Source organism: Atta cephalotes (genome assembly GCF_000143395.1).
Source record: "Atta cephalotes unplaced genomic scaffold scaffold00008, whole genome shotgun sequence".
NCBI lineage: Eukaryota > Metazoa > Arthropoda > Insecta > Hymenoptera > Formicidae > Atta > Atta cephalotes.
Genome location: NW_012130072.1, coordinates 1504966 through 1524106, shown reverse-complemented (window position 1 = coordinate 1524106; position 19141 = coordinate 1504966). Strand labels below are relative to the sequence as shown.

The following is a 19141-nucleotide window of genomic DNA, read 5'->3' as shown; positions in this document are numbered from 1 at the left end:
TAATTATAACATACATTTAATCTTTATATTCACAAGAATAATTTCATACAAATAAGAGATATGGTACTTTTTGAATTTTATGATAAAAATTAAAACGAAAATTAATTTATGGAATTATAAATAAAGAAAGTAATTTTCATGTATTGTGTATAAACTGTAATTTATTTGCAGATTCTATTGCGAAACATGAGAGATTGCTGTACAAGTTATGGAGAATATCACAGTAGTAATGCAATGATAAGTCATACATAGTTAACTAATTTTATAATGTAACTTTTAAAATGTTCCGAAATATTTGTAGTTTATCTTATATAATAAAAAAAAATTATCACACAATGGAAAAAAGCAACCAACACACATTGTATTAATTTTTTATATATTAGAAGGTATGTGTTTAAATGTTTAATGTGTTTAAATTCATCTACAGTATAATGAAAATTTATGATCTTACATTTTAGGAGAAAACATTAATTTTTTTAATTTAAAAAACTGTTGAAATATTAAGTCAATCGGGATGTATGTAGAAATGCTCAAACTGAATATAGCAGTAATGTCATGTATATAAACCAAAATAAAGTATTAAAAAAGTTTTAATATGATCAATCATGAACATTACTTATAAAAATATTACAAGACAAATATCTCGTTTACAATATATGTATTTCATAGCACTGCAACATAACATACGATACGACAATAGATGTTTTCCAGCAACGTATACAGGCAACCCTGTGTAACACAGTGTACGATTCCATGTTTTTCAGCTATAACATAACCGATGCAATCATACACGGCTAAAATGTGTCCTCGTTTTATATCACTTTACGAACACCAAATTTTTTACATTACCATTTACATTACCATTTATTTTTCTAGGAGTAATACTTTGATAAAAGATTTCAAGATTATATTCGGACATAGGTATATGATTTCACTCTGAAATAGAAAAGCAACATTTTACAAGTCGGACGCTATTACTGTATTATACAGTGTATGATTGTATTCCGTTGCTGAAAACACGCTATATTTACAAGTAGGTAGTAGTATATGAAACGTCATTATCTTTTATGAGTGTGTGAATGCATGCATGTTGTGTGTGTGTGTGTGTGTGTGTGCGTGCGCGCGCGCGCGCGAGATGTACGTATACACATATAAGAATATGTAAAAATTATATTAGATTTTATGTTTATCACTGCTTATCTAATACATGGAATCCCATTATGCTAATCTAATACTTATTGGGCAATGGTAAATTTATTTAAAAAATACTTGTGTTACAACTAATTAATACAAATTTATACTTTTCTGAAATAAAATAATAGTCTGACAAATTAAAAATTTTCAAATTTAATTTTCAATTTTTGTTTCCTAATCTAAATTTAAAAATTAATATTAGAATATAATTTAAAAAATAATAAAAAACACATAAATTCTTCTTATTAACAACGAATTTAATTCATAGATTGAAATGCATAAAACGCATGTATTTCAGATCAGATCATACAATATTTATATGTGAGAAAATCACATATGTGTATGTCTTCTACCTTTAATACGGTTTACCAAATTACAAATCTTAAGTGCTGGCCCAAGTTTTAGTCCCATGTACTTCATCATCATATCACTATTGAGAAGAAGTAGGGCCTTGCCATCAATTTCCTAAAAATTATCGTTGTTAATTTTATGATAAAATAAAATGTTGAAGCCTGTTTATATTTAACTCACATGCTTCTTGAATAAATCTGCATGTTGTCCTAATATTGGGTCTGTAATGGCAATAAAATGTATTACATCTTCAATAGTCCATTCTCCTGGTTCAATAGGAAGAGTGCGACTTCCAGAGGCTTCATTCGATTGAGTAGTAGACGTCGCTGCTTCCAATTCTGTACGTAAATATATTTCTTAATCTTAAATATGTCTTCATAAAAATGCTAGTTAATTTCATATTCAAGCTTCCAAGATAGCATATTATATTAGCTTAAACAATAAAGTAATAACTATCTATCATCTATCACTATATCTGTCACTGTATGTTCTTAAATAATTATAAATATCCTTATTTAATTCGCAGGTTAATTAAACTGCTACTAAAATAAAATTTGATTTTTTTTTCTGCAGCGAGTAGGACCAGTATTTTTTAATAAATTCAAGGTCGCTGAATCCAGCTAACAAAAGATGCCCATCACATTATGTTTTTGAGATTAAGAAATTAAATAATATAAATAATGTTTTTTTGCCATATTTACTATTTTATTGTAGCCAAACAAAATTTTTGTTTTTCAATTTCATTAACGCCCCTCTAAAAAGCTAATCTTCATCTTTAAAAAGAATTTCCATTGTTTAATGTATATTTTTTTTCGAGTTATGAACATTTTCTGAAGTGTAAAATGGCGATCGTTGCTTATGAATCTGAATTCAAAATTACGAAATTTGAAATGATAGACTTAATGGACTAAAAAATTGATAAAAATACAGATATTATTTTGATACAAATCTATCCACTTTCCGATTCCAATTCGTTAATTTGGATCCAATCCGCTATTTTATATTTCAGCAAACGTTATTTTACATTTCACAACTCAATAAAAAAAATTACACAATAAAAAATGCAAATTCCTTTTAAAGATGAAGATTAATGGAATAACTGTTAATGAAATTGAAAAATAAAATTTTGTTTGGTCACAAAAAAAAGTGATAAATATGGTAAAAAAACGCTGTATTTATCTCAAAAAGCTGATAGGTGTCTTTCGTTGGCGAATTTGGATTCAACTTTGAGTTTATTAAGAAATATTGGCCCTGCTTGCCGCAGATTTTCTTGTTGGACTACGTTATAATAAAGCTTTATAAAAAATATGAAATACCGGGAATAGATTTGCGAGGTTGCTTCGCAGATGTAGGAGATGATTCTGTAGAATGATTTATACTCTGTACAGGAGTTTGCTGAACATGCTGTTGCTGAGTTGGCGTTAAGTTTTGTTGATTTTCCGATGACCACCTTCGTTTTTCTCCTATAGAATCATTTGCTTCTTCATCATTAGTGGATTGTGGTTGTTGTAGCAAAGATGTGAGACACTTGGTACAAGATTCTTTTCTCTTAGTTAACATGTATTCACATGTACGAAGGTCCTCAAGTTGCTGTCTAATGTATGCATAGAAGTCTTCTTCTTCCAAAAAATGAGATAATTTAACAGCTGCAGGTTTTTTCAAGGTTCCCATACTCAAAGTTACAGTTTCGCCATCACCATTTCTCAGTAAACCCAACATTTGCTTGGGATTCAAGGCTGCCATTAAAAATGCTTGAAAGATGTCTCTTGCAATATTTGTCATAGGACCAGGACCAAATTGCGCTGGCAGGACTTTCACTTTTCGAATATCAAAATATGGCCCACAGTGACATTTATGGTTGACATAAAGCGTAACTGCAATATACAATTAAATCATTAAAAATTTTTTGCGTGAACTTTATCGTTTTTTGTAGAAAATATAGCACATCACCTGAATTGATTGTAGAATCGGGTATAGATAAATATCGCCCTTCTGCGCCATCCGGGCGAAAAAAAAAATTCATCTTGCTCGCTTGATACTGTATCAGATAAATATCAGATTAAGTATCAGAACATGATAAGTATCAAACATGATTTCCGATGATTGCGCAAATGAAGTGATGATTTTTTAATTCTTACAAATAATAACGCTCAAATAAAATGCTGTTAATTCGCTATACATTCGCAAATGTGTTCGCGCGTGTGTGTCGTTTGTTGTCCACAGATACATCTACAATTATAATTAAACCTGCATATGATACTATAATTCTACATCCTCCTTTATTCTGATTTATGTATTTATTTATTTTGATGTATGTATCTGTGAACAGCGAACAACAGATTCACGAATGTATAGGACTAAGCGTTTTATTTGAGTGTTATTATTTGTAACAATCAAAGAATCATCACTTTATTTGTGCAATCATCAGAAATCATATGGATAGAAACACGATGATAATCCGCAAACCTTCTAGTATCTTTTAAGATAATGTGAATAATGTAAAAGCCTAAAAAGTGTTACTAAAAATCATGATTACGTTTGATTTTAACTACGTTCTGATACTTCCGATCTGGGATCAGCTAAAATAAAAACTGGATTCCTAAAAATAAAGCCAATGGCACATGCTTATTTTCCTGCTGATTGCTAGCTGGATTAGAATCTTGCCACCGTATTGGCTGCGGTGCTGTCAGTGCCAGCCAATACAGTGGCAAGATTCTAATCCAGCTAGCAATTCAATAGGAAAACAAGTATTATTGCCATCGACATAAGTATCGCACGAAAATCTTTCATACGAAAATCTAAAGAAATATTATAGTTATATATATGCGTTACATATGCTATACGTTACATATATATTATAGCATTTACTTAGTTTATGATATTCTTCTAAAATAAGGGCCCTGAATCAAGTTAACAGTATCGATTGAGCAGGAATGCTGAAATTTATAGTTTCCAAAACTATCTATTCGCCCAAATGGCACAGAAATAAGGCTTGATTTTTCATAGCAAAGTATCCCTGATATAGAATTACAATTTACTTACCATTTTCAAGCGGTTTGGTATTGATTGTGCTAGTGTCAGGTTCCGTAGCTGGCTGTAATGCATTGGAGCCTGCAGGTGTTACTAATGCAACTGCAGACTCTCTATTATTATTATTTCCAGACCCAACCGCCATTACAAGAAAAACATTACTGTTGGCTTTAGACCCTCTAAATCCCTTGTTTGAACCTGCTATAAAAATTAAAATTAAATATGTTAAAAATGTGAATTAAAAATATTTAAATACTATAAACAAGATAAAAGATTAAGAGATATATGCATTAATGAATTTGTATAGTTATGCAGTTACTTTACAAATTATAAATATAATTATTTATTTATGTGTACATTTTTGTCTTGGTGGCTGCAATGGATGTCCACTTTTAAAACACCATCCTGCAGGGAAAATATCTCGAGAATCATAACGACACCAGTAATCAAAAGCACCGCGCCAACCATCAAACGTAATATGTATCTGATCCTCATTAACTGCGCCAACGGTTGCAGTGCATATAAGCTGTGGATTTTTTTTATCGATTGCTTCTAATTTGTGTCCGACCTCAAACAAATTAGAGCGTGGCGTCTTTGGTTCACGTTTGAATACTTTAGCCGGTGCCATTTCGGCACCATTTAAAGTTTTTAGGAGGAACATTGGCCAACTAGAAGCATTCATCCGGAAGCCTAGTGGCGGCTGAAGCATCCCGCCAGATTTCTCACAGTGGCCTATTGGATGTATTTCGTTACTATCGACTAATCGCCAGAAATCATTTTTGTTATCAGAACCATCTAATCTTAATCTTAATCGCGGTCCCAGAACACCTACTACTGTGGCGATACAAGTTGATGTCAAGTTTCGTGGATCTAATGCTTCCAATTTCATATTAATCTTAAATTCATTTGTTGGTGGAATTTCATGCTGAAATCAAAATAATAATATATAATGTACAATGTGTAAGCAGTAAATTAGCACTAAACTTATATATTCTGCAATAATATTAAATAAAAATTGTATATCAACAGATCAAATGCAGTATGCTGTACCGCTATACCTGCTTGAAGCACTCGAGTGAAGCTGCTTTGCTGTTTGTTTCTTTTAAATAAAGATCCCAATCAAAAGTTTGAAAGGCTTCATATTGCAACGATGCAGTAGATGTTCCAGTAGATGTTGTTGGTGGACGAGATACAGTTGTGTGATTATTTGTGTTTGTGTAAGGTTGTGTCGTCTGTGCATTATTATTGCTTGGCAATCCAGATGAAGCTGGAGACGGAGATGAAGTAGGAGACAGTAACGATGAATCATTGCTGTCTATAAATTAAACATTTGTTTCAATTTGTTAAAAATTGTTTGAATTGCTATATAAGTTTGTGTAGATTTATGCAAAACTATAGTCACTCACTCTTCTTTGTGTCTGCTTGTGTTTCTTTTTTCTGATACACATTTAAACAATATGCAGAACAAAAATCCTTTGTTGGAGCATCTTTTTGTTCCAGTCTAAAAGGTGTAACCCTGATCGCTATCACATTTTCACATTGCACACAAACACTCCTTGTATAAGTTTTGCGAGATTCGGACAGACAAGTCTCTGAACAAAATTCCTTTTTGCCATTCTGCGTGGGAAGAACATACTTCAATGGTAGTTTAGTCTCTCCACACCACGTGCATGGAATGTTCTTCAATTTTGGTGGTCTCCCTGGACCTACAACAAAGATAGATATTCAAAATTTCTGTTTATTATAAAGACGTCATCATTCCTCATATAGCACCGATTGTTGCATAAAATTTTCAGAAATGTTTCAATCTTTCACATCTCCTGTGCAAGAATTCTAAAAGGATTCTGCAATATTGTCATATAAAATGCTTTAACAGAAATGTTTCTGCAATCTATCATATGCAACAAATTGAAAAATATATTTAAACAGAACAAAAAATCAACATTGAAATGGCTTCAAAATGTTTACTAAAAGTCATTTCAATGATGAGTCAGTTTAACATCATTTTGAGTTGTTTACTTTAATTGCAAAAACTTTTGTACATGAATGAATAAACTTTATAAAAGTATATTTGTTTTATTTTTAAAATAGATATTTATGTGGAAAAGAAATAATATCTTATATATCATAAACCTTCATAAATTTTTATCTTTGTATGACTGTCACTATTGTAATGAACTGATCACTATTTTTCTACACATCCCTACAATCATCACACATTTCATTTCAAATTATAAATTATACTATTACATACAACATTGAACCATTGAATTATAATTGCGACTTGATGCGAATACAAAAGATATATGAATATATAACTTGATTAGTTTAAAATTTTCATTTTATCATATATTTATTATATATTTTATCAAAAGGTTTATATTATATTTTAATAAAATTATTTTATTCAATGAAAAAATTTTCAATGAAAATATATTTAATAAATAATTCTTAAATACAAAACTCTACTATTTTGCAATGCTCGCATATAGTTAACGAGATATTGATCGTTAAAGATAGCCGAATAAGCTCATCCGTTCGTATTAATACCAAAGTGTACGCCCATTGATGGCTTGGCACGTGGGCCGTGGAGAGTGGGAATAGCTTGGCAGGCGCGCCGGTCAAATCATGATGACACATGGGCCGCGGTCCGATTCACGCTCACAACGCTTAAAAATTATTTCATCCTTATTGTTTGTTAAATGTTAAAGAACAAATGATGCTCATAAGCGTTGTCAGTATGAATCGGACCATGGCCATGGAGATTCGCGGCGGCGTGAGCGCTTGACAGCCAGGCAGTTCCTACTCCCAGCGTGCCAAGCAATTGCGATGGCGGATATTTGACGCTTTAAAAATTAATATCTCGATTGTGAAAATTGGGAAATGATTGAGAGAATTCAATTTAGTTTTCATTCTAAAATTCGTTACGCTAACCCACGGGTTTTTTTTGCACTTATACCATATCTATCGATTTTAATAATCGTTATGGATATTTTTTAATTTGGTAAATATTGAGAACACACAATGTATTGTAGATCGAAACGTGTAATTAGACGATAAATTTCATCGATTTAATTAAATAATATATTTTTCATGCATATGCATGTCATGTTCGTACGATAGTTAAATTTGACTATATAGTGTTAAATTGACACTGTATAATGTCAAATATAACTATTATTTTAGTATAAAATAACGATATATTTAGTAGGAGCAGTGGCGACTCACATTAGGTTAAATTTGACACTATAGATTTAAGTGTAGGATAGTTATTTTAATATTTGAAATTCAATCGGGATAGGAATCCTCTAATGCGGTTGAATATCCAAAAAACAACATATTTAAAAAATTTTTTTCAATAATTTTAATCTGAGACATCGGAACACGGATAGACAGTAAACTACCTTTGTAGACAAAATTCGACCAACGCTCAAATTCTTAATCAATTAAAAAATTTTTTTTTTAATATGCTCGAAATTAAATGAATTAAATTTAGTGTTCATTTTGCATAAATTTTGATTACAGTTCAAAGTAAACATTATCGATCCAATAAAGTGAGCAAAAGAATCAAAATTACATGATCAAAATTAATGAATATTCATTGAACTGTAATCAAAATTTACGCAGAATGGATATAACTCAAATGAATATAACTCATTCAATATCGAGCAAATAAAAAAAATACTTTAAAATTGATTAAGAAATACAGCGTCGGCCGAATTTTTTTGTTTACTGTGTGAGGCCTTGAACTTTAATATTGCTTTAAATGGGATTTTTTTAAAATGGTCTTTTGACAGCTGATAGTTATCAATATTTCTATAAACTTCACGAAAATAAAATTTTCAAAAGAAATCGCAGCGTTATGTAAGAATACGTATTGCGATGGCAGTTAACAACTGTCTGAATAAGAAATAAGTAAGAATACATAAGTAAGAATACATTTATTTATTGCATCGTATATTAAAATTAATTTTTCAATAAAAACAATTTTTTTATAATAAACATATAATTTGACTTAACAAAAAAAGGAATAAAAAAGAACTCACAAATGAAAGTGCATTAGATACATTAAATGATTTTTTAATTTCTGTAGAGGATCTGCAGCTTGTAAAAGGAAGAATTATCAACTCTTTATGTATATTCACACGCAAAAAAAAACGATGAAGCAAAAATGATTTTGTTTGCTTCAATGTTGAATAACTCGTTGAAAAAAAATTGAGATCTATAAAAAAGCAAATTGAAGGTAAAGATTCATACTTTCGATTGTTGTAAATCGCATTTTTAATCTTTACTTCACGCCATAGAACATATATTTGTAAAATTTGTACAAAATTTTCATATTTGATGGGTATCCATTTGTGTCCATATAGCTCCATATAAGATCAATCAAATTGAAATATCAATTACAGATTTCGAAAGTAGAGATTTCAAGCTTTAAAAGGCTTTTTTAAACATCTCGCTACAATGATTTTTTTTATTGTTATTTGAAAATATTAAAAATTTGTGCAAAAATTTAATGTGCAAAAAAAACAGGCCACTAAATAACTTAACTTTCAATTTTCTTTTTTATAGACCTCTGTACGATTTTTTTTCACCAAATTATTCAACATTGAAACAAAAATGGTTTTTGCTTCATCATTTTTTTTTTTGTGTGAGTACACATAAAAGTTAATAATTCTTACTTCTGCAAGTCTCTGCAGATTCTCTATAAGGAAATTAAAAAAATTTAATATTTAATATTTATTATTTAATATTTATAATGCATCCTCATTTGTGAATTCTTTTTGATTCCTTTTTTTGTAAAGGTTAAATTGTATTATATTTATTATAAAACATTGTTTTTATTGAAATAATTTTTTAGAAATAAATTTAATAGTAATTTAACTTTAAAAGAATAATATAATTTGCATATTATTAGTTTAAAATATCTTATTTAATGATGTATTGATTATTTCATTAATTTAACCGTAGGAAGATAAAATATCTTTTTCAAATTTTATTGTTAATTATAACTTAATATTTTCTTTTGGGAAAAATACTGTTACTTCTAAAATTTTATACATTAAATAGGAATTATTTTACAAAAAATTTATTTTTCAATGAAAAGATTGAAAATTTCATTTTCGATGGCCTATATTCAGATCGGTACTACTGTGTGCCGGCCCCACCTCACAACACTGAGAGGAGGTGAGACGGAGGAGGTGTCTTCTCCTCGTGTGTAGAGAAGACGATGCCCTTCTCAAGACACTGGTAGTAACAAAGGTCATTGGGGGAAGGGCTGACCAGTCATGTTGGTCTACAAGCCTGAAATATGCATGCGTGTCCAGGGTTCCCGCGGAACTGAGGATATGCGCGTAGGCATTTCCCCCGCCTTGCAAAAAAAAAAAAATAAATCCATTAATATTTTCAATGCGTTAAAAGTTAATATAGTAACAGAATAAACTAACATATAATATATAATACATGATAAAATCAGGGATCGACATTAGAGTATTTTTACCTTCGATTAATGATTACTTAGATAAACAGTAATCAAAATCGAAAATTAAAAAAAGTAGATAGGTTAGAAAAAGAGCAAAAGAAAGATCTAATTTAAACAAATATATATATATATATCACTTTACATCACAAATTAATATTCGATGTCATACAGATAACATGGAACGTTTCGACGATAAGTCTTCATCAGCCAAATTGAATCACAAAATTTTAAAATTAATATAAAATATTTAAATATTGAATGAATTCTAAGAATAAAATTATAAAGTATATATTCACAATAAATATTGTATAAATCGTCAAAAGATATTAAAAAATTACAAAATGTGTAGTTATGTCGCAATAAAAATCATACAAATCGTCTAAAAATATCAAGACTATTTCAACATTAAACAGAGAAAGAGCAAAGTTTTCTGCTAAATAAAAAAAATAATCAATTAAATAATCAAAAAATATTTAACACTGATTATTGAGTAGTGGAATTATTGAAAAATTTTAAGTCTGATTACAGAATTACTCCAGTTATTGAAATTATTTACATTCTAATTACTGATTAATCAAGTAACCAAAAAATTGATATTCTGATTACTGATTAATGAAATAATTAAAAAATTATGTTTTTGATTACTTGATTAATCGAACAATAAAATTTTTTTCTTGATTACTGATTAATCGAGTAATTGAATATTTTTTCCTTTTGATTACTAATTAATCAATTAAATTTCCGATTTTGATTATCTAAGTAATCGTTAATCGAAGCTAAAAATATTACTCTAATGCTGATCCCTGGATAAAATTATATATTATACAATTGAATTGTTTCAATTATATATTTTACAATTGAATAGTTTCAAAAATTACATTGAAGATAATCTAATAATAAAGGATCAAAACATCTGTAATTATTTCATTTCTGAATATATAGTATTGTTACACCAACAATCTATGTTGACTCACATTGGCTTTCTACCTTTTTACTTTATTCTTTGGAACCTTCAATCAAGATCAAGATTTGTTTATCATTAATATATTTGCTAAAGAAGATCCAAACAAAGATTAAAACATTTATTCAATTATTACAAAACTTGATTGCAATAACATTCAGGATTCTCCACTGGTTCTGAAAGGTTTTTTATTCTTAATTAATTTAATTCATTAGAGCCTATAATAGAAATTCAATTTTTTTGGATAATATTTCAAAAAAATTGCAGATTCTGTAACATTTCATTAACCTTCCAAGAAGGTCTCATGTATAAGAATTGCGGACATTTTGCTATTTCAGAGCTGTCTCAGAAATTACAGACATATTTCGCAATATTTATGAAATGTTTCACTTTTCAGTTGAATAATTTTTGAAGTAATTCTGAAAACTTTCGGTGCTGTATGGATCGGATTACAAAAGCAATTATTTTATTGAAAAGATCGACATAAACATATGAATGTATGCTTTGAAAGGAGCTTAAGTTTAAAACAATAACAAAATTACATACATATTTAGTGTTAAAATTGATTAAACTGCCATTTTTAACCTTTAGACAGCTGGGAAAGTTACTTTTGTGATTTTTAAATGTGATTTAAAATACATCATTTTTGGTGGTATTTTTAGTACTAATATTGTATTAAACATAATTGTATATATGTTGCTCAAAATATATAAAAAAATATATAAAATATATAAAAAAATATAAGTATTGAAAAATATACAAAAAAATTAAAATACATAAAAAGATAAAAACAAAAAATAAAACAAAAAATAAAAAAATACAAAAAAATTTAAAAGACCAAACAAAAAAGAAAAATCAAAAAGGAGCTACAAATTTTCTACATCCATGTCGTTAACTCTGGGTAACGCTAAAGGAAAATTCTTTGTATAAGTCTATATTTATATTCATTTATTGTCAATATTGCGTTTAGGGCTCGAAATTTTATAAATCTATGTTCAGAATTGGAATCAGCAATACCAAAAATTCCCAATATACTATTTTTAAAAAAATAAACATTTTATATATTTGATCGTATGTTTCCGACCGGGAGTCACTTTCAAATCTCGAAATTTTGCGCCATACGATACTTATATAACAAAATTTTTGAGAAAAGGAATCACTATTTTAATGAAGAAATGCCGGCTGCCTAAAGGTTACGTTTACCATTTTCACTTTACCATTACACATAGACTTTGTCTCTTAACCTCTGATACAAGATTGGATTTGTTTTTCTGATACATGAGTTTTAACAAAAGATGAAAGAAATAAAAAACGATCTTCAGATGAATACATAGGGTACATTCTGATATTCACTGTCAGTGCTGAAAATCTATAGTGTAACATATACTGTACAGTTTCAACATTGGCAGTGAATATCAAAACGCAGCCATAAACAACTTCAAACAATGAAGAAATCTTTGCCAAGATCAAATAATGAAATCTAAGATTGCTTGTTCTTCTATGAAAAGACAGTTTTTAAACAATTTTATTATTTAATATTAAACATATATGTTATTTTGTTGTTGTTTTAAACTTTACTCAAATAATGTACGTTCATATGTATATGTCAATATTTTCAATAAAATAATATCTGTAAAAAAACATGATTTTATCTAAAAATTATAAGATAGTGTATGTCTCATAGGAAATTGATATGAAAGCATTAATTGAGGCATACATATATTGTAATAATACATATGATGTATGCATCTATTTATGTAGTATACATGTAAATGATTATGTTTGTACACTGCAGAGATGTTATACATAAAATATATTACTTATAAATAAATGCATAGTTTTACGATTCCCAATATTTCATTATTATACCCTGCTCCATAATATTTCAGGATCAATTTTCCATAAGAATTTGCAGCAGAAAAAAAATAGTCAAGGAAAGGAGGCAAATATTCAAGCTTAAATAATTAAAAATTATTTATATATGAAAATTTTTCATACCACGTGCTTTAGGCTGTGTAGACATCCTCCGTTAACGTGTGAGCAAATTATTAAAGATGAAATTGCCACTAGTTGTCACTGGGGCCAGCTAACGCAACCGGATAATTGAGCTCATGTTTGTGATTGTATCGAAATAAATTTTGGCGCCACGAAATCGAGGTCAAATGAAGCCTCAACTCGTGTGAAACTGAATCAATCACTGAATATCACTCGCGCAAAACGAAATAGTCGGTTGAGTTTCCTTATTTGCTCCGCAATTCGTCTCCCTGTCGGAATATATAGCTCAACAGACAAAATAACATACCTAACGCGCATTAAAAGTGTTGTATCAGTCCGCCATTTTGTCTTAATTTTAGCCACGCGTTCTCACATAATAGTGACGAATGGGAAAACTTCTTTTTCCTTACCGTGGATTATCTCTGCAGTGAATACGGAACAAAAGTATGATCCATTGAATCCATTCGTTAGATACTGATGCATATCGATGTCATGCAAGCCTGGTCAAAGATTACAGCACAGCAGGAGAAGAATAAAGCCGGCAACACATATAGATCGGTTTCTTATTGGTCTTTAGCTTAGATTAGAATCTTGCCATCGTATTGGCTGCGACGATGATACAGACAGTAGGCCTCAATGAGAGCTAGTCGGATTCTACCAATTAGAATGCATGACTGGTGTTAAAGATGTTGATTGGTCGTCGCAATGGCCAATCATGATACTAAGTGATTGTTATAAATGGTTGCCGAATGAGTGATTGGCGAATTTCATAATCAATGTATATTTTATCAAATAGATATACACAATAAATGTATTGAATTACAATTAATTCGTTTAATATTTTTATTAAACGTATATGTTTATGTTATGATTTGTGTACAACGGCTTTAAAGTGCACTGAATGCATACTAATTCTGTTTATGAAAAACCCTATAAGATTAACTGTGACTCATGATAAAAAATCACTGATAGATCAAATAATTTTGAGTTGAAAATGTTTATAAAACGAATTTTTGAAGATGGGCCTCGTCAATGTTCTTTTATAACGCGAGGAAAGATCAATTGTAAAAAATTAATAAAAGATTAATAATGTTTATAAAATATAAAGATTAATATTTAATAAAATTAAGTAATACAATAGAAAAATATATAAAACAATGCTACAAATAAAAATATCGTAATAAATGTAATTTTATTAATCTTATTAAGATACAAATGTTTCAGAAACTTTTTCCATGTTTTATAATTACGATTTTTTTATTTTTCTAAAAAGAAAATGGAATATAACGTTTCAATATTATATTTTAGTATACAGGGTGTTTGGAAAATAATGATAAATCTTTCGCATAGGGACAGAATGAATAAATTGAGAAGAAAAATCCTCTACCATTTTGCAATTTTCGCAATAATTAACAAAATATTAATTGCTAAAAATTGCCGAAAATTGGTTTTCAATAATTTTTTACTCAAATACTATTAACTTTATGGAAAAACTGTAGAGACAAAAATTGTTTATTTTCTTCTCATAAAGCTTTAAGAATTTTTTCAGAATTTTTTAATACCGTATTTTAATACGTATTTTCTCATGTTGGCAAAAATAAGAAAATACAATACTAAAAGTTGAGCAGCACAGTATTTAATCAAAATTCTGAAAAAATTCGTAGAATTCTATGAGAAGAAAATAAATAATTTTCGTCTCTTGTAATTTTTCTGTAAAGTTGATCGTACTTGAATAAAAAATTATTGAAGACCAATTTTCAGCAATTTTTAGCAGTTAATATCTTATTAACTATTACAAAAATTGCAAAATGATAGAGGATATTTTTTTTTTCAGTTTAGTCCATTCCACCCCTATGCGAAAGATTTATTATTTTGCAAACCCTGTATAATATTTTAAAAAGTTCCAATAAAGTAAAATTTTTAAAAGTTTAAAAAATAACTTCTTGCAATATAAAATTTTAAGAATTTTTTATAAATCAGGAGATAAAGTAGAATTGTTACTTACATAAATTATTGCAAAATATCTTTTGTAATGTAGATAAGATTAAAATTTGAACATATTTTTTCAACAAAAACGAAAAGAAAAACATAATATGTTTATTAATTATAGTTTATTAAGCACTTGAGTCGATAGTCTGTGACGTTTTCGAGTGAATTAGCCAATCCAATTTCTATCGATTAATTGTACACGAAAATTAATCATTCATACGGATTTCACGATAATAAAATCTATTGTACATGTTTCTTATTCATATATCATATTGTAATTTTTAATGTTATGTAATATTATTATTTATTATTTTATACATTTAATTTTATTAAATTGTTTAAAAATATGCCAATTTAAAGTGTTATAAAAAATTTAGTAATGATATAACTTAGCATACCCAGCTCATAAATAAAATTATTCGACGCGGTTTTGCGATAAATAAAATTTGCGAATCTGGCAGAAATAAGCGTTGCTCTGCCCCGCAAACCGAGATATTAGCGTTAAAGTTAACGATTGACTATTGAGGTTAGAAAATTTATTTCGCCGACTTATAATACAGCGCTATACACACTTTCATCGGTATTTATTTAGAATCGCTACCTCCCAATTTAACGAAATTAGGCTCATTCGACAAGTTAGTAAGAGCAAAACTTCCATTTCGATTTAGGGGTGTAGCCAAAAGGATTTAGATAGTCATGAATACACCCCCCGTCACACTTCGAAGAAGCTCTATCTTGCTGTGACCCTAGTCCCCATTATTCTGGTTATCTTTTCATGATGTAACTGACAAAGATCGACAGATGGGCACTGCTCGTGGGCGTCCAATTGCCTGCGAGCAATAGCAGGATTGCCAAGTCTCGGGAAATTTCCTGAGATTCAATGAAATTTAATGAATTGATAGGAAAACAGAATTTTAGTTGAAATCTATTGAAATTTTTAAATTTTTCCAATATTAGGAATAAGGAAAAAATCAGAAAATTTTATAATTTTTTAAATACGAAAGAAAGTTACACAATTGTTATGAAATATATAAAACTACACATATTTTGCAATTACATGTTGTGCGTCGTAGAGATTCTCTAACGAATTTCAATAGATTACTTATAGATATCGCAGTCGTCGTCCGGCACATTACAGAGGCCTATTCTTGAACAAATATCGCATAAAAATAGCAATTCCGTATACAATCGACTAATCGAAAAACTGTCATTTTCATATGCGAAAATTATTCATATGTGCTCAAGAAGGGATCCTGGTCTATTTTCTACAATTGAACTAGTGTACGTACATATTCAGCAAACAAAAATGGATTGAAATGGATTGGAAATTTTCAATCCATCTGAATCCGTATTTTAAATCTATAAAAATGAATTAGATTCTATATAAAAAAAAATTTTTATGCATGTGAAAGTTTAAATAAATTAAAGTAGTAATTACAATTAAAATTCTATAGTCATTATTTTAAAACTTTTATACAAAAAATATACGCTAGCTGTATAATAAAGGAAATGTATTAATATAAAATATACATACAAAACGATTAATTTATTAATTAAAAATAAGGAATTTACATATGTAACATTTATTGTATATATTTACGTAATTTTCTTTATATTTCTTTTAAATTTCTATTAAATGAAGAATTCATGATATATTTTTACGGTATAACTTTTTTTTTAACTTAATAATAGTTAGTAACAGAAAAGATTTTTTTTTTTCAATAAATGTACAAGTCATTATTAATGCAAGATTGGAAATTACTGATATAGTAGCGCGTTGGCCAGGATCTATACATGATTCCACTATTTTCAATAATTCAAGAATTAAAACATTGTTTGAAGCAGATAGATTTCGAGACGGTTTATTCCTTGGAGACTCTGGTTATTCAAATTTATTATATCTAATGACTCGACTAAATCCCACAACACCAGCAGAGCATCTTTATAATGAAGCAAATTCGAACGCTCAAAAATGGAAAAATGAATTGCTTTGGAATTTAGAAACGACGATTTGCAATTTTATCAGTTGGAACACGGTTTCAAACAATTGAAAAGACACTTTCTATTATTGTGGCAACAGCTATTTTACATAATATTGCTCAACAGGAAATAATTCTAGCTGCAATTAATCTTCAAATATATAATGCCATTCTACAAACGCAACGTATAAATAATACACACATTAATAATAAAAGAGATGCAATTTTAGAATATTTTAATAGATAAAATTGATGTAATCTAATTATAATATATAATCTAAATATTTCACATTGTCTATATATATTACACATGTCTATATATATATATATATTAATATATTATTATTTTAATAATTACAAGTTAACGTAACCTGTAATTAAAACATGTAAAATATTTGGAAATAGTATATAAATATTAACCTTCATGTTATTTAAAATAATCGTCCGATAAATCACAGAAAACGAATTATTTTGTATTGTTTTAATACTTTGTAATAAACAAATAATAAACATATATTTTTGTCTTAATAATATTTCATTCTTCTTTTATGAAAAACTACACATAAAATAATAATATTCAATAATATATAAAAACATTTCATATTACGTGTTATATTTTTAAATCATATATCGGGTTGTCTGAAAAGTTCGTGCCGACTAACCTATATAATTTAATAAATATATACTAAAATTTAAATTTTCTGTGTTTAAATTTTCCTTCATCGGCACGAACTTTCCGGACAACCCAATATTAACCTTATATTAATCACATATTTTTAAACTTAAGAATTATTCATGAATAACGGTCTTGTAAAATAAAAACATTAAACATTAAAATTATTTAATACGTATACTGTTTATATAAGTATACTGTTATTATAAATTGCACATATAACTTATTTTTGTACTTCGTTTGACTTATAATGTAAAATTAATATTATTTTGTTCTTCAATTTTATCTTTTTTTAATTTTTCTTTTTCAATTGTTATTTTTAATAAATCGATTTTTAATTTCTCTTTTTCTAATTTGGCTTTCAGTAATTCTATTTCAGTAATTCTTTCTCTTCGATTTGTTTTCAAGACATCTGCTACAGTTTTCGCTTCTAATGTTTGATCTTCATACTTTCTTTTCGTACATTTCACATTTAGTAGATGTCGTCAATTGTATCTTTCTTTAATAGAGGACTGATTTGTAATTTCAATTTGTTCCTGTCCAAGATTTTCAATCAACAATTTCTTTATTTTTCAGATACTAAAAATTTTAGATACTAAAAATAAAAATAAAAATAAAAATAAAAAATAAAAAACTTTAGATACTAAAAATTTGAAATAAATGGTAAACTTTCATAAACTTCCTATATTTTTATATTTTTTTATAATTTATTTTAAATACCTCCGCTGAATCATTATTATCATCATCATCATTTTCTTCTATTTCAATAACAGAACCAATATTTTTTTTTTCATTGTCAATCGAATCAGAATCACATGGATTATTTAATCCATGTTGCTGTATCGTCATGATTTCTTGTACTCACTCAAATAGAAGATTTTATATTTACTTAACCTCTACCTACAAATTAAAAAAAACATAAAAGAAATTATCTTAATTATAACTTTAATGATATATTCATACTTGTTTTATAACATTCTTGTTTAATAAGTGCTGCATAATATATTTTCTTGTGCCTCTTTTTATGTTATCCTAACAACTGCGTAAGTTTCTTTCTTATTATTATTCTATTCTCGTTATATTCTTTAGCAATATTGGTCCGCACTTTGTTTTTTTTTCTCGGTCGTTGTACTATCAGTTTGTTTATTTTCAACAATGTCACATGTGAATATTTTATCTATTAAATCATTTTTTAATAAATACTTGATATCTCTTTCAGTTCTTATAAATTTAATAATATTTCTTTATATACCATCCATTACCAAATTTTTGCTTTAGATAATTTGCACTGATAGAAATAATCATTAAATTCTGCGAAATATTTTTTTATATAAATAGATTTCCTCATTCAGATCAAATATATTTATTTAATAATTTAATATGTTTTCTCTGTATGTGATTGGTTTATGAGAAATTAGAAATATAACTTCGTCGTCATAGACGGAAAATTTGCTCCCTTAGAAAAGTATTTAAATCTCTTCATAACA

General features: G+C 28.0%; 1 protein-coding gene across 1 annotated transcript; it reads right to left on the bottom strand.

The window, feature by feature from the left end:
- Positions 1-1430: 1430 nt before the first annotated feature.
- On the bottom strand, positions 1431-13041 carry LOC105627082 (polycomb protein Scm). Its single transcript, XM_012208362.1, has 8 exons — positions 13017-13041; positions 5982-6281; positions 5634-5890; positions 4933-5500; positions 4588-4776; positions 2862-3419; positions 1726-1883; positions 1431-1659 (listed from the first exon to the last, which is right to left on the bottom strand). Exons 1-8 carry the CDS (start codon positions 13039-13041, stop codon positions 1525-1527), a joined length of 2190 nt encoding a protein of 729 aa, XP_012063752.1. The 3' UTR covers positions 1431-1524.
- Between the last annotated feature and the right edge of the window lie 6100 nt (positions 13042-19141).

Excerpts from the sequence above, each read along its gene's own strand:
- LOC105627082 (XM_012208362.1), bottom strand. The coding sequence starts at position 13,041 with ATGTCTACACAGCCTAAAGCACGTG. Across the intron at positions 6,282-13,016 it reads TACACAGCCTAAAGCACGTG|GTCCAGGGAGACCACCAAAA; the intron begins GTATGAAAAATT and ends TCTTTGTTGTAG. Across the intron at positions 3,420-4,587 it reads TACCAAACCGCTTGAAAATG|TTACGCTTTATGTCAACCAT; the intron begins GTAAGTAAATTG and ends TGTATATTGCAG.